The sequence below is a fragment of the Ursus arctos genome, unplaced genomic scaffold (assembly GCF_023065955.2).
Source record: "Ursus arctos isolate Adak ecotype North America unplaced genomic scaffold, UrsArc2.0 scaffold_14, whole genome shotgun sequence".
NCBI classification, from domain to species: Eukaryota; Metazoa; Chordata; class Mammalia; order Carnivora; family Ursidae; genus Ursus; species Ursus arctos.
In genome coordinates this window covers 21,103,146-21,126,251 of record NW_026622808.1, presented here as the reverse complement: position 1 = coordinate 21,126,251, position 23,106 = coordinate 21,103,146, and the positions used below count along the sequence as shown (strand labels likewise).

General features: G+C 59.2%; 1 protein-coding gene across 1 annotated transcript; it reads right to left on the bottom strand.

The window, feature by feature from the left end:
* Positions 1–419: 419 nt before the first annotated feature.
* On the bottom strand, positions 420–23,106 carry ZSWIM4 (zinc finger SWIM-type containing 4). The gene is made up of 14 exons (XM_026488108.4): positions 22,727–23,106; positions 20,526–20,727; positions 18,706–19,062; positions 17,923–18,071; positions 17,669–17,819; positions 16,646–16,813; positions 15,756–16,118; positions 14,291–14,428; positions 13,726–13,980; positions 13,031–13,166; positions 10,067–10,221; positions 8,605–8,768; positions 6,985–7,066; positions 420–6,590 (listed from the first exon to the last, which is right to left on the bottom strand). The coding sequence occupies exons 1-14, from the start codon at positions 22,883–22,885 to the stop codon at positions 5,731–5,733; spliced, it is 3,339 nt and encodes a 1,112-aa protein (XP_026343893.2). The 5' UTR covers positions 22,886–23,106; the 3' UTR covers positions 420–5,730.

Here is a 23,106-nt window from a genome sequence, read left to right as displayed (position 1 = left end):
CCCCAGCCCGGGGCTTTGTGCAGGGGAAACCCCACAGGAAACGGGCCTGGCCAAATGGCCGCCCTTCCCGTTCTCGTCCCTGGGACACGAATGTGCTGTCTCACTTCCGGAGGCGGCCCAGGGAGGCTGGCCGCCCTGCAGGGCCTTGTCTGCTCCCGGTTGGTGCCCCCAGACCCTGAGGGGACAGGGTTGGGCTGGGGCCTGCTGGGAAAGCGGGTGGCCAGTGTCTGTGTGTGTGCGTACGGGAGGGGTCAGGGAACAGAGCAGGACATCTGTCTCCACCTGTCTCCCAGTGGTGGGTGCCACCAGCTCTGGGTACTCGGGTCCCACCAGTGTTTGGAATCCTCATTTCCACCATCTTTTCTGTTTCTGCCTGATGACGACAGCCCAGCCCCATCCTGATTACACATTATCACTTCTGAGATCCTTACCATGGCATTATCCCTGCTTTGCGAATGGGGAAAGGGAGGCCCAGAGAGGTTGAGTGACTTTCTAGGAGTCACCCAGCTACGAAGGTACAGAGCCAGGGTCAGATCTGCCCAAACTGGCTCCAGGGTTGGGGTGTCCTAGCCACAGGGCTCTTGCCATTAAGGAGATCTCCATTTACTGAACATAGGGGCGGCCTCCTGGGCTTGTGACCATGCAGCTCACAGGATCTCTCCCCTGCTTAGAACGACCTGAAGCTTGGATTAATGCTCTGCTGTCAGCGTCTTGACATTCTTAACTTGTGAAGAAGGGGCCCCACAATTTCATTTTGCACTGATTCCTGAAAATTCTGGAAGGTGGTCCTGGTGCTGGGCACTTGCTGAATGACATACACACTCTCGGTGAAATATGCAGTTGAGGCCCTTGGCTCTGTTTTACAGATGGGGAAACTGAGGCTTGGAGGGCATTCGGGAAACTGCTGAGTGGGGATCACTGGGTCTGGTGCTCTGGGGTTGTGTGTGCCCAAGGGGAGAGCTGGACACCCACTGCCGGCATCCGCTCTGGTGGGGTACAGGCTGAGCCTGGCCACTGAGGAGACAGGGCCACAGGGGGGAGGCCCCGGTGGTTTCCTCCTGCCCTTCAGGCTTCTAGGAAGTGGCGCCAGCTGGGGTGAGATCACTTCCTCACCCGCCTGCCCGCCACCCCCTCGACTTCCTCTCCTCATGGCCCCATTTAGCCCGTCCAGGGCTCGCTGGTGGGGGGGCGGGAAAAGGGGGGGACCTGGCTCTGGGAGTCCCTGCAGCCTCCTTGGCCCAAAGGGATCCTTTGGGCATCTCTACCTCTGGGACTGAGGGCAGGGCTGCGGCGGGGGCGTCCGGCCTGATGGTAGAGCATTCTCTTTGGCTGCTGCTACGTGTGGGGTTCTAGAAGGGCTTCCCTCAGTGGGCAGCAGCAGGCGGGGACCTGGAGAACAGATGTCTTCAAATCTCATTACCTCCTTTGCTCTCTCTCTCTCTCCTCTCTCCCCCAGGTGCCAGCCGCTGGCCCCGCCCGGTGCCCCCCCACCCCTGTGCCATGGCCGGCTGGGGTTCCTGGGGATGGGATTTGCTGCCTGTCACAAATCACATTGCCAGGGATTTCCAACCGACCCTGAGCCCTGCCTCTGGGGCTGCCGCCACCGCCGCCACTGCTGAGGACACTGCCCAGGGACGGGGACGGGGGCGGGGTTGGGTGGCAGAGAGGCCCCTGCCGTCTGCATCTGGCCTGGGGAGCAGGGCTTAGCTGCTTGTGAGCAGAGTCCACACCAAGTCGTGTTCACAGTGGCTAAGTTCCGCCCCCCGGGACCCCGCCTCCTCGGGCTCTGCCGCTTCGCCTGCCTGTGCCACTGCCTGGGCCTCCCTGGGCTCTGCCTCCCGTGCCTACTGAGCTGAAACACAGTTGATTTGTGCAGACTGGCTCAGTTCAGCAGGAACAGGAGTCGAGCCCCCTTGGAGCGTGTGGCGCCTGCCTTCCTTGGGTGGGCTGATGCTTGGGGGAAAAAGACCCAGACCCATGTCTGGAGGAGGGACTTGGGGAGGGATGTAGCCTGGAATGGGGTAGGTGGGCCCAGCTGTCTGCTGCAGGCGCCTACCCCCAACTCTGTACTTGGGGAGGGCCGCCCCCCCGCACAGTCCTGCCTATAGCTGGGTTGTACTCCTGGGGAGAACGGGCAGGTAGGTAGTTGGCCCTTCCATGAAAAAGGGAAAACCTGTGTCTGCACACCCCTGCCACCGACAACCCTCCCAGCCTGGAGCCTTGGCCCTTCCTCTCCCAAGCCTGGTGGGGCATAGGCCAGGCCTGTACCTTCCCAGCAGCCAGTTACTCAAGAGGAAGCTGCCTTGGGCCCCCAGACCGTTAAATGCCAACTCCAGCTTCCGGAACCAGGCCGGCCTGACCTGAGTGTGCCTGGCCCCTTCTCACTGAGCCCTGCAGCTTCCTAACTCAGGGGGAGGAGCCGTGACACCCTCCTGGCACCTGGGGCGGGGAGCAAGGTTCCTGTGAGCCCAGAAAGAACACAAACGGGCCTTTTCAGTCCTCGGATGGTCCCAAGGTGTCCAAGAGTTGAGACTGTCCAGTATCGGATGGGATGGGGCTCTTTTTGGAGGAAGACGGGGGAAAGAGAGAGAAGCCCCCTAGGGTGTCAGGGCTGGCCTGGCATACCTTTCCCAACCATGGTAGGGGCGGACATGAGCTTGGGGCAGGGTCTGTGTTGTGTTTCTCCTGTTGTCCAATTAAATAAAAGCTGCCCCCTGCCTCAGTCCTGAAGGTCTGAGTTTGTGGTCTACTCTTTCCTCCCATCCCTGCAGTTTTGGCTTTTTGGGTGGGGAGGGTTGATGGCCCTGAATTTACTGTCCCTGCACCCTGAGCTCCTGACCTCATAGGATCTTCATCCCTGTCCCACCTGTTCTGAGGAAGGCCACAATTTAGTCACATGGACAGAGAAAGCTGGAAAGGTGACCTTGAGGGGTGTCCTGGGATTAGGGCGTGACCCTGAGGGAAACCCTGATTTTCAGGGCTAATGCAATGACAGGGAGCACTGTTCTGGGAAGGACTTAGGTGGGCTCATCATGAGGAACGCTCCAAGCCCAGGGCATTGACATGAGTGTGCCTGGCCCCAGTGGAGGGGGGATTGAACCCAACCTTCAGGTGACCCTGAAGGAAACACTGGGCATTCAGAGATAACAGGGACCTGAGGGTCTTGAGCTAGTGATATTGGGGGTGGACATAAGGGACGCTCAGGCCTCAGGGAAGGTTTGGGGTGCTGGTATCTGAGAATGCCGGCAGGGAATTTGGGCTTGAGGTGTTCATGTGTCACGAAGGAATCCCCGGGCCCAAGGGGGAGCTGAGGGGCACGGTAAGGAGGCGGGGGTGCGAGGCAAGTCCGAGGACAGCATCTGCAGGCAGCTGAGCCTACAGGGCGAAGGAAACGCCAGGCACTCCGGGACCGCCACCTCTACCCAAGCAGGCCTCCAGGCGGCGCAAAGGAGCACGCCGGCCAGCTGGAGTCCGCAGGCACAGACCTGCGGGAACAGGAGAGGCGAAGCGGGGCGGGAGATGGGTCCGTCTCCAATTGGTCCTCTTTGGCGGAGGGCGTCGCCACGAGCCAATCGCTGTGCCCAGCGCTGCCGATACTCCGCCCACGACTGCGCGCGCCGCCTAGGCGCCCTCTAGCGGCCAGCCCCACCCAGCACAGCGCTGTGCCCCGCCCCTCCGGGAAACTTGTCCTCGCCTGCCCCGGCCCTGACAGTGACCCAGACACACTTTGTTCATCCATCTGTCACTCTCCAAAGACAGGCAGATCCCAAGGGAGGTCCTGCTTCTCAGGGAGCCAGCAACTGAGGACCTTCTTTGCAGTCCCCCAGACCACACCGCTCCCTCTATTTGGGGACTGGAGAGTCTCCTCTGCGCAGTAGGAGTCCAGGGCCGCACCCGGGCCGCGCCCCTTACTGACCACGCCCACCCTCCTTTCTCGCCAACGTCGGAGCCCGCCCACCAAAGCCTAGCCCAAGCCCAGGATTCCCATCTTCGGGAGGGTGTTTGGGGGTGGGTTTGGGGAGGGTGTGTCTTCCCCACCCAGGTGCACCCAGCACTTGACACGGCCCCCGTACTCAGCAACTTGGGAGACAAGTATCCCCAGTAGCGGTGTCTGGAGCCAGGACACCCCCTAGTGGCCATTCCCAGCAGTGCAAGGGCCATGCAGCTGAGCTGGGCAGGGTCCGCGGCTCCAGCCTGGAGCCTAGTACGGATTACAGCTCTGCCTCTTCCTAAAACGGGTACCCTTTCCTTTAGCTTTGGAACCCCAGTTTTCTCGTCTGTAAAATGGGAAGGATATTCCTCCCGACTCGTACGGCCATTGGGACAGGCGTTGTAACAGGTGACAGGTATAAAGCACTCCTCTTGGGGTTTGCCCTCTCTGCTAGTATCTACACTAGAGCCACTGGGTGAAACCAGCAGTCTGCTCCCCTTCCACCCCTCGCTTCAAGTTGTGCCCCAAGCAGCCAAGGCTGGAGATTTTCTGTGGAGGGACCAGGGAGCCCTGGTGGGGGGGAGGGGACACACCTCAGTCTCAAAAGCTGTGTTCGATATTAAAAAAAAAAAAAAAAGGAAAAAGGAAATACAATATACCGTTCAATAAATAGAAAAAAAGTTACAAAATGACATGATTTTGTCCTTAATTACAAGAGAAGAAAAGACAGAGGGGGGTGATCGGGGCGGGACACTCCCTCCTCCTCCCTGGGCCAAGGTGGGGCAAGGGAGACCCAAGAGAGACAGCAGCTGAGATTCAGAGCCACAAATAGAAAGGCGAAATAGAGGGAAATATGGAAAGGGAGAGTAAGATGAAGGGGTGGAGCAGGGACATGGAGGAGGAGAAAGGCAGAGCCAGAGCCAGAGCCAGAAAACGTCAAGATGCCAACCACTCTCCTTTCCAGATCTGGGGTGGGGGTCCCTGGCTCTCCTGGGCTTGTCTCCCCCAACCCCAGGGTTGGAGGACAGCATGAGCCTGGCTCAGTTCCTGAGTTGTATGTCCAGTGACTAGCAGGTAGGGGGGAGGGACAGTAGTGACCCCTCAAGCCCGCCCTGGGATCCTGGCATCCTCGGAAATGGGAGTCCTGGCTGGACGGGGGGTGAGGTATGTGACTGAGGCCTGAGGCCTCCTTAAATCCTTCAGTGGGGATGAGCCATCGCGGTCCCAGCCGGGCAGCCTGGCGCAGGCATAGGGCTGCGGAATGGGGCCCCTGAGGCAGTGACAGGAGGGTATAAAAGGAGATTTAGACCCCTAACACAAGTCCCCTGGACACCCAGAGTGGGGCGTGGGGAGGGTCTGCTACATTGACTTTAAGAGCCAGTTTATGGAAAGTCCTGCCTTGCAGCCCCCACCTCCACCCCCAGTCCAAGCCAGACCTGTGAGTTTGGGGAAGGAGAGCTTGCCTATTGCTTTTGGGGTGCCCAAGGCGGGGGTCATACCAGCTGCCCAAGCACACACCCCCTTCCAGGCCTCTGGGTGGTGGTATGGCTTCGGATCCTTGCGTCTCGCACACTCGCTCGCACACTCCTAGGCACGCATGTGGCAGGACGCCCCCCCCCCCACGTCCCCCCTCCAGCAGGGCTTGGGGGGAGGGCAGGCAAGACTACCTAGCTCCAGTCGGGCTCCTTCCCTGACTTAATACTGAAATGCCACATGGGCCTCCAGTGTCGAGGCCCCTGATGGAGAGCTGGTGCCGCAGAAGCAGGGGCAAGGGGGTCCCCGCCACCGCCCGCCGCCCCTCAGCCAAAGCGCTCCCGCACCAAGAGCATGAGCTTCTTCTTGCCCTTGTAGGTCTGTTTGAGGTTCTCCAAGAACTGGGCGAATTGCAGGTGCCCATCAGGCGCCAGCAGGAAGGTCTCACGGGCCTGGCCCAGGAACTCGATGAAGTCGCCGTAGTGCCGCGGGCTGATGTGCGTGAGGCGGGAGTGGCTGGTGGCGATGTAGGCCGCCACCGCGGCATCCAGGAGCTGGCAGAGCGGTGCCCGGTCGGCGCCCAGGGGCTTGGCGGCCCGGCGGGCCCCCAGGGGCCCCAGGCCAGGTGCTGAGAGGGTCCAGCGGCGCAGGATGTCAGAGAGCATGGGGGCACAGTGGATGCTGCGGATGATGAGGGGGACGATGGCGGACAGCTCGTGGCGGCCCAGCGAGTGGCTGAGCGAGCAGGCCCAGAGCACGTCATTGACGGCGGGGTGGCTGTCCTGGTTGAAGGCGATGCTGAGCTGTGCCAGGGCCAGTGTGGCCAGTTTGTAGGCCCGCAGCGGTAGGCCGCGGTGCTCCATGTAGCGGGCCACGGTGAAGAGGTGAGCGTGGCCCAGGCCGCCGGCCGCGGCGTCCAGCACGATCTGGTAGGCGGCCTCGAAGGCCGCGTGGTTCTTCTCACAAAGGGTGAGGGCGGGCAGGGCACAGTTCTGCGGGTCTTTCATGGCGCACTGCAAGGCCAGGGTGCGCGCACAGGCCCAGAGCTCCTCCCGCCGGGGTGCGTCCAGCTGCAGCCGCGACAGCGTGGCATGCGTGGTGCCCGTCACCGCCACGATGGTGGCGGCCTCCACCGGTGTGAATAAGGAGTACCAGTTCTGCATGATATTCATCAGGGCTTGTGGGCCTGGGGGAGGCAAGAAGGCAAAGCTGGCCAGGAAGAAGGGCAGGGACAACACGGGTGGGCAGGGGTTTGCCCTCAGGCCGCCAACCCCACCCGCCAGGGCTGAAGACACAAGCCCTCTGCTTCTAGCCCGAGCCTGACAGAAACTGCACTTCACCTTCCAAAGGAGCAGGGGGCGGCCGGACTGGGTGGGAAGTGTGTGTGGGGGGCTACGCTTCGGGGCTCCTGTCCCTTCTCCAAGCCACTTCAGCCTGGCCAGCTTCCAGGCCTTTGTCCAGCTCTATACCCCCAACTCGCCTCCCCAGCAGCGTAGCCCTGAGCTCGGGCTAGAGCCACGGCAAAGGCTCTGCTTCTCGCCGCACACGGCGAGGGGTAGCAGGCTCACTCAGGGACTCACCGATCTCTGTGGCACAGCCCACCAGCCACCGCACCATCTCCCGCCGCCTCCAGGTCATGGTGTTCAGGGTCATCCGCATCACCTGCGGCATGTGGGGCGGAGAAGATCACCCAAAACCTCGCGCTGGCCTACCCAGGGGATCGGGGATCCTGAGGGGCCCGGGACACTGGGGCGTTAAGTGCTAAATCGGCGGTGAGCCACGTGTTCTGGACAAGTGGCCTCACCTACCTGGGCCTTCAGTTTCCTCCTCTAGAAAATGGGAATTCAAAACCTCTACCTCAGGGCTCTCTTCTGAGAATTCAGTGCAAATTTTCAGGTAAAGATCTCATATGGGGGCGCCTGGGTGGCTCAGTCGGTTGAGCAGCTGCCTTCGGCTCAGGTCATGGCCTCGGGGTCCTGGGATCGAGCCCTCTGTCGGGCTCCCTGCTCCGCGGGGAGTCTGCTTCTACCTCTCCTTCTCCCTCTGCCCCTCCCGCTCGTGCTCGCTCTCTCTCAAATAAATAAAATCTTAAAAAATAAAATAAAATAAAAAATAAATTTGTTTAAAAAAAAAAGATCTCGCACAGTGTTGCTTCCAAGCGCTCGGCCCATGCCAGCCGTTGCTGTTGTTATTATTGAGGGTGTTACCCTGAGGCCCTGTGGCGCCTACCCCAGACAACAATCCAACCTGCCCCTTCTCTCTGGAAAGTTCCATGCTTCTTGTCAGCAGAGCCCCCCCCTGTGGCCCCCAAACAAAGCACTTGCCCTCCAGGCCCCACCTTCTTGGGGTCCTACTCCCCAATAAGCACCTTCCCTGCTTGCCTCTCCCCCAGGCCCCCTCCCCAGGTCCTGTCTGTTGGACTCTGCCTTCTGGAAGTTCCTAAGGAGTGGGTCACCCTCGTCTCACCTCTCCCAGACCCCCTACTATGATTCCACTTTCCCACAGGAGGTCGTTCCGGACTCATCGCCCAATTCTACCTTCTGCAGGCCCCCTTCTAGCTGGGAAGGTCCCACCCCATCCTGCAAGCCTGCCCCAAACTGTTCTCCATTCTTACTTTCCTCGGGCCACACTCTGAGGCCCCGCCCCCTCCAGGTCCCACACCCTGTAGCCGACTCCTCACCTACAGGCAGCACCCATGCTGGCCTCTGACGTGCCCCAGCAGGACAGCCTTTGCCTGAGCCCTGGGGACGGCCCCAACTCGCAGGCCCTGCCTCAAGGACTTTCAACCAGACCTGATAGGCAGAGGCGGTGTCTCACCTTCAGGCCCCTCCTCCCGGCCCCGCCCCTCACCCCCAGGCTTTCCTTCCAGGCAGGTCCCTCACAGGCTTCGCCCCCCCCCCCACCACATGGTCCCTAACAGTGGGCACCCCAGCTCCAGGCCTCACCCCAAGGCCAGCACTTGAGGCATGGCTTCTTCTCGTGGCCCACGCACTCACCTGAAGGACCTGGGACCCGTGTCCTCGTCCTCAGCCACACCCCCAGGAGGGGATGCTCACTTCAGACTCCATCACCTGAGTCCCTCATTCACAGGCCCATCCCCCACTGGGGACCCCAGGGCCTCCTTCCGGGGACCCTTCCTCCCAGGAGTGCCGCTCACGCTGAGGGCTGTCCTTGGGCAGCATCCCCCCTCTGACGCTCACCTGCAGGCCCAGTTCCAGCGCGATGCCCAGCAGCGTGGTGTCAGGAGGCGCACTGGCCGGGGTGGCCGTTTTGCAGGCGTCCTGCGCCAGCTTGAACAGCAGGGCGGGCGAGTGGATGTTCTGCTGGATGGAGCCCAGTACCGCATGCAGCCACTTGGGGTCCCCTGGGGTGGAAGGAGGGAGGGGGGCACGGTTGGCACAGCCGGCACCAGCCCCTGCTGCTGCCCGACCTGCTCGCGCAGGTCTCTCCACCAGGTGCACACGTGTGAGGAGGCAGGGGCAGCTGGCAGTGGTTCTGGGAAGATCCAGACCCCCCTTGGCACCCTGTCTCGTCTCCTCTATCCCCCCACCCGGCAGGAGAAAGCCACCAAGGGACCCCTAATTGTCAAGGGCAGTGATTCAGGACCCAGAACACCAGGGTTCAATCCCTGCCCCACCATCCACTAGCTACATGATGCCCAGCAAGTTGCTTGACCTTCCTGTGCCTCAGCTGCCCCATCTGTGAAATGGGCTATACCAACACAACGGTACTTGCCTGCCAGGCCCACGGTGAGCCCCTACTTGAGAGGTTTTCATGTGGCAAGAGCTATACAAATGTGAACTTTGATGGCTATTATCGCTGGCCCAGATCCTACAGTTCTGTCACTTCGCTCCAGCCACACGCTTCCTCTGTTCCTCAAACATACTAGGCACTGTCTAGCCACAGGGCCTTTGAACAGGCTGTTCCCTCTGCCTGGAATGCTCTCCGTGCCTGTACTGAACCCTCCCCACATTAATGGGTAAGCCCTAATCCCCAGCATGATGGTATGCAGGTGGGGACTTCAGGAGGCATTCAGCTTGGGGCGGAGTCGAGGGCAGGACGCCACGAGGGCTTGAGTGTCCTCCCAAGAAAAGGAAGAAATCAACCGGGAGCACTCCTTTCCCCGCCTTGTGAAGACACAGCAGGAGAGTGGCCCATCCGCAGGCCAGGAAGAATCCTCCCTGGGAACCCACCCTGCCGGCACCCTGACTTTGGACTCCCAGCCTCCAGAGCTGAGGAGATAAATCTGTGGTTGAAGCTGCCTGGTCTGCCAAGCTGTTAGGGCGGCTCAAGGTGCCGGGCACGCCAGACGCAGGCAATAGCTCTGCCTTCTAGGCTTAAGTGCTCGCCTGATTTTCCCCCTCCATGGCCCTTGTTACTTTCTTGCTCACTGCGTGACGTCACTAAGTGTTTGACCTTGTTTAGGGTCTGCCCATGCTCCCCGCCCCCCCATGGAACACCAGATGGCACAGGCCTTGGAACAGCATTGTTCACTCCTCAGCACCTGGGACAGTGCCTGGTCCATCCAGAAAGTGCTCAAGGAAAACTGAAATTTGGTGAAAGGATAAAAAGAGGAGGGAAGGGATGAGGGTAAGGAGGAAAGAGAAGGCAGAGGAGGACCGGGCGGGGGAGGGGGGGACAGGGGGCAGCCTCCGCCCTCACCCTTGGCAGCTGTCAGCATGGCAGAGGCCAGCTCGCACTGGCGCGTCTCCAGGTGGCCAAGGATGAACCAGCGGGGGAAGCGGTTGCTCATGATGGAGTCCAGAGGGTTGGGGTGAGGTTCTCCGGCTGGAAACGCCGTCTCCAGGACAGGCAGCCTGGTGGGGGCGGAGGGCGAGAAGCAAGCCCCTGGTGAGAGGAGGCTGGGGCCTCTAGCCTCAGCTGCAGCCCCCCTGCTTGGGCCGGCAAAGCCACGGGCACGCAGGCAGACGGAAGATGTGTGTGCCGGCTGTCCACTGGAGTACTGTTTGTGCTTAGCCCTTGGAGGTGGATTAAATCAACAACGCTCTCTTCATGCACCAAGGGCTGATAAAAATGTGAGGAGACTGTGTCCTGCTGCAGGCACCCCGTAGTCCTTCAGTCACCCCCCTTCCCGTTCTCACTCTGCTCCAGCCACTCTTCCCCTCAAGGCCCTTCACATAAACCAGGCACCGTCCTACCTCAGGGCCTTTGCATATGCTCTTCCCGCTGCCAGGAACACTCTTTCCCAGACATCCTTGCAGCTTCTCCCTCACCTCCCTCAAGGCTTTACTCAAATATTTTTCAGTGGCTTCTTCCTTGACACCCCCACATGTGAAATTCCCACTCCCAACTTCTCCCAGGCCTTCTCTGCTATAGGTCACCCCCTGACACACAACATAGTTTACCTATTAATATTTATTTAAAATAATTTATTATTTTATCTCCCTCACTAAAACTTGTCAGCTCCATGGGGGCAGGCACTTTGACTATTTTATTCACTGCTGCATTTCCCGCAGCCAGAACAATGCCCCAAACACAGTGGGCAGCCGGACAACAAAGGTTTTTGGAATGACTTTACACGCCCACTAGGGGAATATTGCTAGATGGCCCACTCTCTATATACCTATTTCATATTTAGAAAGTTCTTCCAAGTTGTTAGATGGGATCAACAGCATGCAACCGGAGGCAAGACTATTCTGGTTTCGAATATTACCAAAATTCTTGATATGTGACTTTGGACACACCTTAAACACATCTATGTGTAAAATGGGGGTAAACATGTTTATTTCTCTAGGTTGGTAAGATTACATGAGGCAGGGGCGCCCAGGGGGCTCAGTCAGTGACGCATCTGCCTTTGGCTCAGGGCACGATCTCAGGGTCCTAGGATCGAGCCCCTTGTTGGGCTCCCCACTCAGCAGGGAGTCTGCCTCTGCCCTGCTCATGCTCGCTCTCTCTCTCTCTCTCTCAAATACATAATTAAAATCTTAAAAAAAAAAAAAGATTACATAAGGTAATCTGAGTCATGGATCTGGACCAGGGATCAGCACCGTTTTTGGTTTTGCACAGATTCGGACAGTCAATATTTTCGGCTCCCGAGATGCCCTTCAACAGATGACTGGATTAAGAAGTTGTGGTCCATATATACAATGGAATATTACTCAGCTATCAGAAAGAACGAGTTCTCAACATTTGCTACAACATGGACGGCACTGGAGGAGATAATGCTTAGTGAAATAAGTCAAGCAGAGAAAGACAACTATCATATGATTTCTCTCATCTATGGAACATAAGAACTAGAATGATCAGTAGGGGAAGAAAGGGATAAAGAAAGGGGGGGTAATCAGAAGGGGGAATGAAACATGAAAGACTATGGACTATGAGAAACAAACTGAGGGCTACAGAGGGGAGGGGGGTGGGGGAATGGGATAGACCGGTGATGGGTAGTAAGGAGGGCACATATTGCATGGTGCACTGGGTGTTATACACAACTAATGAATCATCGAGCCTTACATCGAAAACCGGGGATGTACTGTATGGTGACTAACATAATATAATAAAAAATCATTATTAATAAAAAAAAATATTGAAATGCTAAAAAAATAAAATAAAATAAAATAAAAAAATAAAAAAATAAAAATCAATCGTTAAAAAAAAAAAAAAAAATTTCGGCTCCCAGGAGGGCCATTTGGTCTCTGTCACAACCACTCAACTCTGCCACTGCCACACAAAAGTAGCCCAGACACTATGTAAATGAATGGCCGTGCTATGTGCCAATAAAACTTTATTGCCGGACACTGGAACTCGAGTTTCATATACTTTCCATGTGTCACAGAATATTCTTTTGATTTATTTTCAAACACTTAAAAATGTAAAAACCTGATCTGATCTCATGGGTTTAACACGTGGCAGGCCATGTCTGGCCCATGGGTTGTCCTGTGCTGGTTCCTGGCTTGGAAATCACAGCTCTTCACAGATTACTCTTTCCAAATATTCTGGAAAGATGCACCCTAAATTGCTAAGAGGTATCTCTGGATGATGGCATCAGAGACCGGGGACAGAACTCACCTTATTTGCTGGGCATGGTGTCCTACCCAGAGGGCCTTTACAAACTGCTTCTGTGTTCAGCTGCTATGTGTGAAATGATAAGGTTATTCATAGCAACATTTTTTTGGGAAAGAGTGGCCGTTGTCTGTCAACTCTAAATTGGTTCTTTTCTGGTACATCCTTAAAGCAGTTCACATGCTATGTGATACAACCAAACCTTTAAGATGCCAAGTTCAGTGAAAATAAGGTGCAAGGAACAGACACAGGATGCATCGTGGGTGTAAAAGGAAGACTAGCCTTCAATTTCCAGATTACGGGTTTGCAGAAATCTTGATTGTTGGGGTATAGATAAGAAGAAAGTGGTGACACTGCTTGTCTCCAGAGAGACTTGGGTAAGTGGGGTCAGAAATGTTTGGAGAAGAGCTCTGAATTCTGTGCCATGTGGATCCCCCTCAAATTCGGAATACTACCACACATGTATATTTAAAAAGCACAGGGCAACCCGGATGCCCGCCTGAGGGAGGTGGAATTAACCAGCTTGTGAGTTCAGGCGGGAGGATGGGGCTCTGAGGGCGACTCTCACCCTCCGATCCTGCCCAGTCCCCAGCGGCCCATTCTCACCTCATGGCCCTCAGCGCCAGGCGGTAGGCCAGGTCGGGGTCGTGGGGCAGCAGCGCGGTGAACAGGTAGCGGGCACAGGTGTGCATGGGCACGCTCTCCCGGAACAGCACCTCTCCGAAGCCGCTGAACGGACCCCCTGCAGGGGCATCCTGAGCTCAGCCCCCCGGCGAGGGCTCATCTGCACCCCTCCCCAGGTCTCCCCACACCCCAGGCTCTGAGGAGGGGACGGGCTGGCCCCAGGATAGAGTGGCTGGGGCCGGGGACTGGAGAGGTCCCGGGGGTAGGGGTGGGGGGCTGGTGCAGGGCGGAGACAGAAAAGCAAGGGAAAATCCAAAGAGGACACCCTGGACACCCCTGGGAAGGCGGCCGGACGCAGAGACAAGACGGGGCGGAAGGTGGAGGTGGGGCTACACCGGCTCCAGGGGTGGGGCCTCTCAAGGACCAGCTCCTTGATGCTGAGGAGCGAGGGGCGGGGCCTCTTCCCCCCGCCCCCCCCCCCCCCCCCCCGCAGTATTGGCCGCCCGCACTATCTAGTGAGTGAGCCAAGGGCTGATCGCACCTTTTAGGCACTGCCCAGGTAGCAGCGAACTGTAAGGGCCAGCAGAAGTGGCCTCCTGATCCAGCAGCCACCAGGCCACTAGAGGACAGGGGCAGGACCCCTCCCCCCCAGCCCCGGTCTGGGGGCGGGGCCTCACCTTCCAGCAGCAGCCCCGCCTGCTTGCGCAGCACCTGCACCAGCCGCTCGTCCAGCTCCACCTCCTCCAGCAGGGCCAGCAGCTGCTCCTCACTGCGCACCACCTTGTCCTGAGCGTACAGTCCCTCGGGCAGGGCCCGCTGCTGCCCCAGGCCCAGCAGGGCCACCTCCAGGGCCAGCGCCAAGTAGGACTCCCCGGGGCTCCCGGGCACCAGCACGTGCTGGTAGGCTGCCTTCCGCTTCTCGGGGCCCGAGTCTGTGGGAAATGGGTACCAGGGTCGCTGGAGGGGGGCGGGGCTCTTCAACTCAAACATGGAGACTGGGCGCTTGGGTTTAGGGGGGAACCCAGCAGCTCCCAGCACTGACCAGACACGTTCTACCAGCAGATAGCTGGGTCTGTGGTGGCCTTGCTTTCAGGAGGAGCGAAGTCTGTTGGCTCCTGGCACTGGCCAGGGGCTGTGACCTGACCAAGGAGAAGAGCGTAGCCCCACTTTCTCGGGGTTCTGGGCTGGGGAGGGGGAAGGGGAAATGTCCCATTTCCTCGCTGGGGGCCCCAATGTGGGTACCTGGGTAAAGGGCGAGGGTCTCCTCCTCCAGGCGGCAGGCTTCCAGGAGCGCCCTGCAGAGGCAGCCAATGGGGTCCAAGGGGTGGCCCACCCATCCTTCCGTGTTGGTGATGCAGGTGTTACCTTTCTGCAGCAGCTCTGCAGGCAGTTTGAGGGGCTCAGTGCCTGCTCCCCACAAGTCTAGGTAGGGGGGCTTCTCTCCTCCAACCCCCAGCCCAGCCTCCCAGTGCCCGCCCACTACACGCCCACCCAGCAGCTATCCTGTCTGCCCGTGAGATCTGTAGCAGTCCTCACCCCCAAAGCCTTGGCCTCCTGTCCCACAGCCAGACCTCGGCCAGGCAGGGACACAGGAGTGAAACTGGGTGCTTTCGAAAATATGCACCCACGGACTTTCTCCTCCCTCCCACCTCTCTTGAGCCCACCTGGCTTTCAGAGCTTTCAGGGGCCACCTGCCCCATCTGAAAGCCCCATTCTCCAATCTCCTCCCATGAGCCTGGCTCTTTCCTGTCCCTGGGCTCCTGCCCCTGCTGTTCCTGCTACCTGGAACGCTGTTCCTCCCTCCCCTTCTCTTGGGAAACTCTTATACTTCTGTAAGATGTCAGCATAGCTCTCACCTGCTCTGGGGGGGCTCTCCCTGTGCCTCAAGACTGGGGCTGGATTCTGCTGGGGTCCCAGGTCCCCCAGGGTTCCATGACACTCAGGGTGCAATTTCCCAATAACTGACCCATCAGCCCCAGACAACGAAACTGGTGGCCTCCCTCCTGCCTCCCCATAGCTCCAACACAAACATGTTCTTTTCTTGGCCCACACAGTGTGGCTTTTCTTTCCCTAACACAAATTTGAATTTGTTGCCCATGTTTAAAAAATCAGTAAATTGCACATCACATAATGCAGATTGCTGGCCTGTCTTGAAAAATTGGAAGATCTGGGCACACTGGGTCCCTGTTCCTGAAAGACTTGTGACTGGCACCTGCCCCGTACCACAGGGGCTGGAGGCTTAGAAACTACGAGTCCCAGGCTCCTTTGTGTGAGACGCGGTTGCTGGGACAGGAGGAGGCCCTGATTCTCCCGCAGCCTCCGTGAGCAGGTGTGCGGCTGTCTGCAGGGCACAGACAGGAGGTTTTGCCAGCAAAACCTGAGTGCTTTCTTGGGAGCGGCCCCCCAGCGGGGGCTATAGGCTGCTGAGCGCACTGGCACCCGGGTACTGCAATCCTTGCGCTTCTGAAGTTCGAGTTCTTGAACCTGCGTGTGGCTTCCCTGACTTTCAATCCCGCAGCGCTTCCGGTACTTTCGTGAGCCCTCAATCCCCTGTATTAAATTCTTTTTGGCTCAAGACTCCTTCGGGTGGCCTGGCTTTCCTGGCGGGACCCGGAGCGGAACCCCCAGATGTCAGGGGTGCCACCGCACCCAGCAGTCGGCCTCCATGTCTACAGCCCCGGGGGAATAGGACGGTCGTGGCACCCACCTTTTTTCTGCTGCTTGTAGCTCTCGAGCTGATGCCGCCGCTGCAGCCGGAGTGTGTTGACGATGGCACTTGCCAGCCGCAGGGCCTGGCGGGGGTACCCGTGGGCGCGCAGGGTGTCCACACGGGCGCAGGCGGTGGGGAAGGGTTCGCCCAGCCACAGTGGGCGGCCCTGGGGGTCAAAGGTTGGCTTTTCACTGCCCACGTTGCCTGTGAGGCTGGGGCCATAGGAGTCGCTGGCCAGGATCCTCTGGAGGTGGGCGTCACTCCAGTGTAGAGAGCCGGCCTGGAGGGCACGGCCGAAGACGGTGTGGCGGGAACCCGCGGCCACCACCTCCTCCTCTTCGTCCTCCTCCTCCTCCGGGCCTGCGGGAGAGGCGCCCACATGGCGGTAAGGGGGCCCTAGCACTCGGGCTGAGGCCAGCTCCCCTGACCGAGCGCCAGCTCGGGACTAGACTCTGGGCACAGCGATGGGGGTGGCGTCTCCCCACATGCTTTAAACAGCCTTTCAAAGACGTGTGTGTGCGCTGGGGGAGCTATTATAGCCCTTCACGCCCATGGACAATGGAGGCTGAATAACCGTCCCCGTGTCTGTCCAGCCTGCCCTGCCCCCTCCCCGGACTCCATTCCTTTTTTCTTCCCTCTGCCTCTCTCCCCCTTTCTCTCTCTCCCTCCATCTCTGCCTCTCTCTTCTCAGTATCTTTTTCCTTTTCTCTCAGGACCCCCACCTCCGCCTCCACGGCCAGGAGGAGGCCAAGTTGGGAGACCAGCCCAGAACTACCGGTGTCTTAAGCATTTCACTTCATGGGCCTCCAGCCGCCGGCCGCCCCTGCCTGGGCACTCACTCTCTCCTAGTGGCGAGGACAGGCAAGGGCTGCGGGCCCCTCTCCTACCTGGGCTGAGGGCCATGGTGGGCTGCAGGCTGGGCCCGTCGAAAGAGTAGTTGCCCTCTTCCAGTGGGCACACGTCCAGCTGGTCCCACTTGCCAAGCAGCTGGAGCCAGCTCACCCGCTCCTCCGGTTTGCAGTGGGGGCTCAGGACGACACACACCCACAGGGCCCCTGGGGACGGAGGGCAGCCGGTGAACATGGGCAGGAGGGAGTCTCGGCGTTCACGCCAACAGGAGCCACACACACGTGTGGAGCGCCTACTGTGTGCTGGGCACTGGTCTCTGCTCACCCCTCGTCTCGAGCCTCTGAGGTTGCAACTGCAAAACCCAGTCTCTTCACGTTACAGCACAGAGAGGTAAAAGCAGTCGCTCAAGGGCACACAGCTGGGAAGAGGGAAGCCAGGATTCGAACCCAGGCTGTTAGACTCCTCTGGCTATTTTTTCCCCTATAGCACTTACCACCATGTATCACAGGGGTCAGCAGACTACCGCCCCGGGATAAAATTGAACCCGCCACCTGGTTTTGAATGACCTGCAAGCTAAGATTTACTTTTCCATTTCTAAATGGTGGGGGAAAAATACATCAGAGGAATATTTTGTGACTTGTGAAAATTCTATGAACTGCCCATAAACAGTGCCTGTAAAGGCAATTTTATTAGAATGCCGCCATGCCCATCTGGTGGCATGTCTGTGGCTGCTTTTCTGCGACAGTGGGCAAGATTGAGTAGCCCTGACAGAGACCAATGGCCCACAAAGCCAAAGCGACTATTGTTATCTGCCCTTACAGAAAAGGGCTAATGCATCTGTCTGCCCCACCGGGTGTCAGCTCCGCCAGCACAGGGGTTCAGTCCCTTGCTTCCTGCCCAGCCCGGGCACCCGTACAGTGACTCCCGCACCAGAGGTGCTAGTGCACTCGGAAGAGATCCAGGGGCCAGACGCTGACGGTGCGGCGAGCACGACCTGGTAGCCAGAGCCCGCCGGGCGCCCAAGCCCCCTTGCGCCCCTCGCGCCTCGGGCCAGGCCTCACCCAGCTCGTCCCACAGCTGTCGACACTTGTCGGTCATCCCAGCGCCCTGCTGCCGCCACAGCGCCAGGCGCGGGTCCTGCAGGAACTGCTCGGTCATAAGGATCAGCATGCGCGCCCCGTTGGAGTCCCGCATCCGCAGCATCTCCCGCACCTGTTACCAGATGGGGGCAGGGCCGGGCGGTGAGGAGGGGGCGGGGCGCCGGCGCCAGGGCCTCCAGTCCCCGGCCTCCGCGCCCCCCGCGCCCGCGCAGCACCTTGCAGAACATGGAGCGCAGCTGCTGGCTGGCGCCATAGTAGCCGCCGTTGGCCAGCAGCTGCTTCACCTGCTCCTGGATCTGCTCCTCGTCCAGGTGCCAGCAGTTGGCGTCCTCGATGCCTGCGCCCGCCGTGGGGTCTGGGGCACCTGCCGGGAGGGAGGGAAAGTGAGGCTGGGGTTTCCAATCTCCCACCAGTCCCCTCTGTCCACCCCCACCAGTCCACCTTGATCCCAATCAAAGCCCCTCCCACCGGCCCCGCGGTCACTTCCTGCCAAATCTGCGTTCACCTACCGTCCTCCTTAACCATCCATCCGTCCCCCCCATCCGCTCTTCCACACAGCAGGTCACCCCGCACCCCATCATCCCCCCATGGCCATCCTCAATTATCCATCCGCGCACCCACTGCTCATGCAGCCCCCCACCCTCCATCCTACCCCATCCGCCCACCTCTTTAGCTCCAAACTCTCCCAAGAGCTCACAACACCTGCCACTCTATCCGCCATCTGTACCCCACCCCTGACACCCACCAACCTCCACACATACCCTTCATGCCCTCCACCCACCCACACTCAGGCCGGCTCCTGTGCTCTCGGGGCACCCCCACCCTGGGGCTGAAGCTCCCCCATGCCCGGGGCCAGGTCAGATCCAGGATCTGCCACTTAGTAGGTGTGTGACCTTGACTTCAGGCAACGGCGCTCTCCCCACCACCACACAAGGATCACAGGGGCGCGAGGACTCCAAGACGGGTGCCACCCCCATCAGGCCCCGGGGGGCCCTTACCGTGCACCAGGTTGATCTCGGACCCCAGCAGCAGGATCTCGTCAGCCAGGCGCTGGGCGGTGGGCAGCACCTCGGTGTGGTGGGCGCTGATAAGGTACTGCACGAACTTCTGCAGCTGGTCTCTGTTCATCTGCGAGAGCGTCTCGGAGATGGGCAGCCGCAGCTCCACCTGGCGCGCGTGCCGAATGCGGTACAGAGACAGGGCCACCACGTGGGCACAGTAGAAGAGGTCGCGGTTGTCGCAGCCGCAGCTCACAGACGTGATCTTGCAGCGGTCAAAGCTGATGGAGACGTGGTAGAGGCGCTCGGGCTCTCCAGGGCCCCCCAGCTCCCGGATGTTTCCACTCAGATGGAACCCTAAGACCAAAGCCAAGTCAGCCGCCACTGTGTCACCCTGGAGATAGGAGGGCTCGTCCACAGGGCACAGCAAGCTCCAGGTGCAGATCCCATGGAGTAACCTAGCACAAGCTACTTAACCTCGCTGTCCAAAGGGAAAGGATAGTGACATCTTCCTCATGCGTTTGTAAGAGGAGTCAATGAGCTAATATTCGGTAAGTGCTTAGAACCCTGTAGACATACAGTAAGTCCTAAATAAATGCTTGCTCCTGTTCTGATTCTGAAGAATATTATAGCGATGATGTGGAAGGTGGTTTTCTCAGCCCTTGGGTTACCGTGGATACGGCCTGGGCTCCAGGAGCTCAGTAACTTCCTGGGAAGATGCCCAAGGCCTGTGCCACTTGGGGGTGAGGGGCTGATGTGGCAGGCAAGGGGCCAGGCCACCCCATCACCCCCTGCCCCTCCCTGGCCCCCGGGGAGCCCAGATGCCAGGCTTATCCAACTGGTTGGGCAGCTCAGGCCCCAGCCAGCCCTGGCTGCGTCATGCAGAGACGGCGGCTTCCTCATACCGGCCGAAGATGGCCAAGCCTGTGGCGGGCTGGGCCATGTCCAGGCAAGGGGGCCCCCAGGCTGACAGAGTTCAGGGAGGGTCATCTTAGCCAAGCCCCCGCCTCCAGCTAGGAGATGTAGTGTTCCTGGGCTTACTCGCTTTCAACCTCTACCAGTCCCCTTCTGAGCCACACTACCTGAGGTCTAGAATCCTCTTTCACCTCTAGTCCCAAACCTCTGCCCCCTTCCCTCACCTGGACCCCACTGCCTGAGGTCTAAGGCCACCCCTCACAGCTGATCTTAAACTTCTGCTCTAGGCTCCCACCTAAGTCTCGCTGCCTTAGATGTGAGACCATCCCTACACGTCCGATCCCAACTTCTACCTGAGTCCTTCTGCCTGAGGTCTAAGACTACTTCTCATGTCCGGCTCTAAACCTCGGCCCCACAGCATCACCCGGTCCCTCCGTCAGAGGTCTGAAACCTCCTCTCACTTCTGGTTTACAAATCGCTCCTCAGCGCTGTCTCAGACCCGCCTTCCTCCCTGCGTTGTCACCTCTTCTCCCACCCGCCAGTCAAGCCGTCTGAGGACTCTAGGACCACCCTTGTCTTCAGCTCAGAATCCCGTTCCCAACCCCCACAGTGGCCCTCCACCTAGGATCTAGAAATAGCCTCAGTCCTCCACCCTTAGCTGGTCCCTGCCCCTCCCCCGCTTTCTGGTTCACCATCCTTCCCCCCAGCCCCATCTAAGCCCTCTGCCTTGGGTCTAGGCAGATCTCTGATCCCAAGTGCACAGTATCTTGTAAAACCCTCCCTGGGCATCGGAGCCAGAGGTCTGGAACCTCCCCTCCCCTCGGCCCAGGCCCCCCTCTACTCCCTTCTCTATGCCTGCTCTGGATCTGCTGGCCTCCCTGGCAAGGGTAGGGGCAAGCACTCACCCACTTGCAGCACGCGGTCCACGGCCCCGCTCTGCAGCAGGTGCAGTCCGCGGGTGAAGGGCACCCGGGCATCATGCTCGCCCTCCGGTGGCTGGTAGCCCAGGGACGAGTACATACAGATCTCCCGTTCACTGCGTGGGAATGACCAGAACACTATGCGCTTCTGGACCGGCTCTGGCACCCGGGAGAAGCGCTCCTCCACCTGCGGGAAGGGTGGTGGGTTAGAACCCGGCTTGAATCCTGGCTTTGCCACTTATGAGCGGTAGGACTCTGGGCAAGTCACTTTGCCTCTCTGAGCTTGTTTTTTTCAAGTGTGAGGTGGGGATGTTAACAGCACCTGCCTCTTGAGTATAGCGCTTACAATAACACCTGGCCTGTACTTAGTATTCTAGAACCTTCTACTACTTCCCTTCTGGATGTCAGGTCCCAGGTCCTAATGTAACGTAGTCTCACCTCCCAGGCTTTGAAGGGAAAAGGGAAGACAAAAGTGATAAGAATAATGATCTGGCCTCCATATTCTCAGGCTACACTATGCTAAATGCTGTGAGCATGTGATTCCCCATAGCACATGGGGAATCATGTTTTCATAGCAACATCTCAGTCATACTAGTTATCACCCCATTTTGCAGCCTGGAGACTCTGAGGCTCAGAAGTGGGGTGAATTCACTTGCTCAGTCTCACAGCTGGCAAGCTCCAACTCCCAAGACAGGCTCCATTCTCAGCTTCCAAGGGCCTGCAGGAAGGGAGGGAGTCCTCACCACCCTGTGGGGTTTGGGCAGTGAACCAAGCTGGTTGAACCAAGGTTCCAATCAGGGCTTACTACTCACTGGCTGAGTGACCTTGGGCAAGTTTCTCAACCTCTCTGTGCTCCAGTTGCCTCAAAGTGGGAGGGAGAACAACAACTCCAAAGGGCTGCGGAGGATTCCAGGAGCTTCTGAGGGGCAAGAGCTTTCCGAGCACCAGGACCGATCCAAGGGCAGGTACATGGGAACCATCAGAGATGGTTTTAGGATGATGCTGGGTGTCTCGTGCACAATAAAGGGGCAGCAACCTCCCAGAGCGCCCAGTCCTGGGTTTCTGGGGGAAGTGGGAGGACCAGTGACTGGCGCAGGCCTCAGGGACAGTTGGCAGATGACTAAGGAGGGATTTTCCAGGCCATGAATCAGAGCCTGCCCCATCTACACTTGGCCCAGACTCATCAGTCCCAGCAGACTTCCTCACTCTGGGGAGGCCAGGGAGCAAAGAACACCCCCCAAAGCCACATAGAGGACAGAGCCTATGGGGACTGCAGAGGGCTGGGTCTGGGCCAGGCCACATCTCCACTCCTCAGAGGCCCACTCTGAGGCTGGAAAATGGGACTCTAACCGCCCCAGCCCTGGGGCAGCGTGGCAGAACCCCCAGAAACTACACAGGTGGGGTTCCAGGCGCACCTGTACAGGTACTGTGACCCAGACCTTGCCCTTGCTGCCAACCTATGGAAGGACTAGAATGGCTGGCAGACAGAGGGAGGGGGAGCATCGGGGAAATAGGGGGAATGTGGGAGGGTACCCTGACACTGGAGGGGCTCGGCAGCCCCAGGTGGGAGGTGGTCCCGGAAGTACTGAGGGAGGAGAGCAGGACTCCAGGGAAGGATGGGGGGGGGGGGTTCTCTAGGGGACAGGTGGGTTCTGGATGCACGGACTGGGGACAGAAAGGAGTATCTTGAGCCTGGGATCTGTAGAAATGGGGGAGTTCTTTACTGGGGGTGTGGGGCAGAGATCTGGAGTCTCTAGGGGATGAGATGGGGGTGTCCCCCAAGTGGGGGTACCTTGTAGGAGTTGGAAAGAGGAGTGAGGATTGAATGGGGTGCCTTAATTGGGAGCTGAGGATGAGGTGGAAAAAGAGGGTACCCAGAGTTGTGCGACGACCCTGGGCAGGAAAAGAAGGAAGCGTCCTGAGCTAGGATCTAGGGCGCTGAGGACATCCCTGCGTCTTGTGGGCTGGAGGGCAGGGATGGCAGGAGGAATGGGAGTGGGTCACAGGGCTTGAAGGAGTGAAATGAGAGGATGAGAGGGTGTTTCGGGGCGCACTTAAGGATCCTGGAGGGGATCTCTGGGGGTGTCTCGTATGCAGGCAGGTCCGGAGGCTGGGGGTTGGGCAGGGGAGGAGAAGGCATGTCAGAGAAGGGGTTGGGGGTGCATCCCTCCCCCCCACCCCGTCACCTGCTCGAAGGCCCAGCTCTCGGCTACTCGCTTGGCACTGAGGTCCAACAGCGCCTCGGGCCGGCCCCGGCCGCGCACGGCCCCGGCCCCGGCCCCGGCATCGCGCTCCTCCGGTCCCGCGGGGCAGCCCCGGCTCCGCTTGGCCGCGGGGGGGTCCATCGGCCGGGCCGGGGCCGGGGCGGGGCCTGTTGGGGGGTCAGTCCGATGCCCGCTTTGCGTCGCCGGCTCCCGCGCCCCCTACCCGCCTTCCAGTACGTCTTCCGCGCTCGGCCGCCCCGGGACCCCAGCCGCACCCACCCCAGCCCAGCTCTGGGCTGGCCGGGTGATGCGGCCCCTTTAAGACTCTTCACAACAATGAAGCTGCCTCAGTCGCCGCTTTA

Bases quoted from the DNA above. Each gene is read 5' to 3' on its own strand.
- ZSWIM4 (XM_026488108.4), bottom strand. From the start codon at position 22,885: ATGGACCCCCCCGCGGCCAAGCGGAGCCGGGGCTGCCCCGCGGGACCG. The intron at 8,769-10,066 runs GTGAGGGCGGAG...CTTCCACCCCAG, and splicing joins CATGCTGACAGCTGCCAAGG to GGGACCCCAAGTGGCTGCAT. The intron at 6,591-6,984 runs GTGAGTCCCTGA...TGCCTCCCCCAG, and splicing joins GGGCTGTGCCACAGAGATCG to GCCCACAAGCCCTGATGAAT.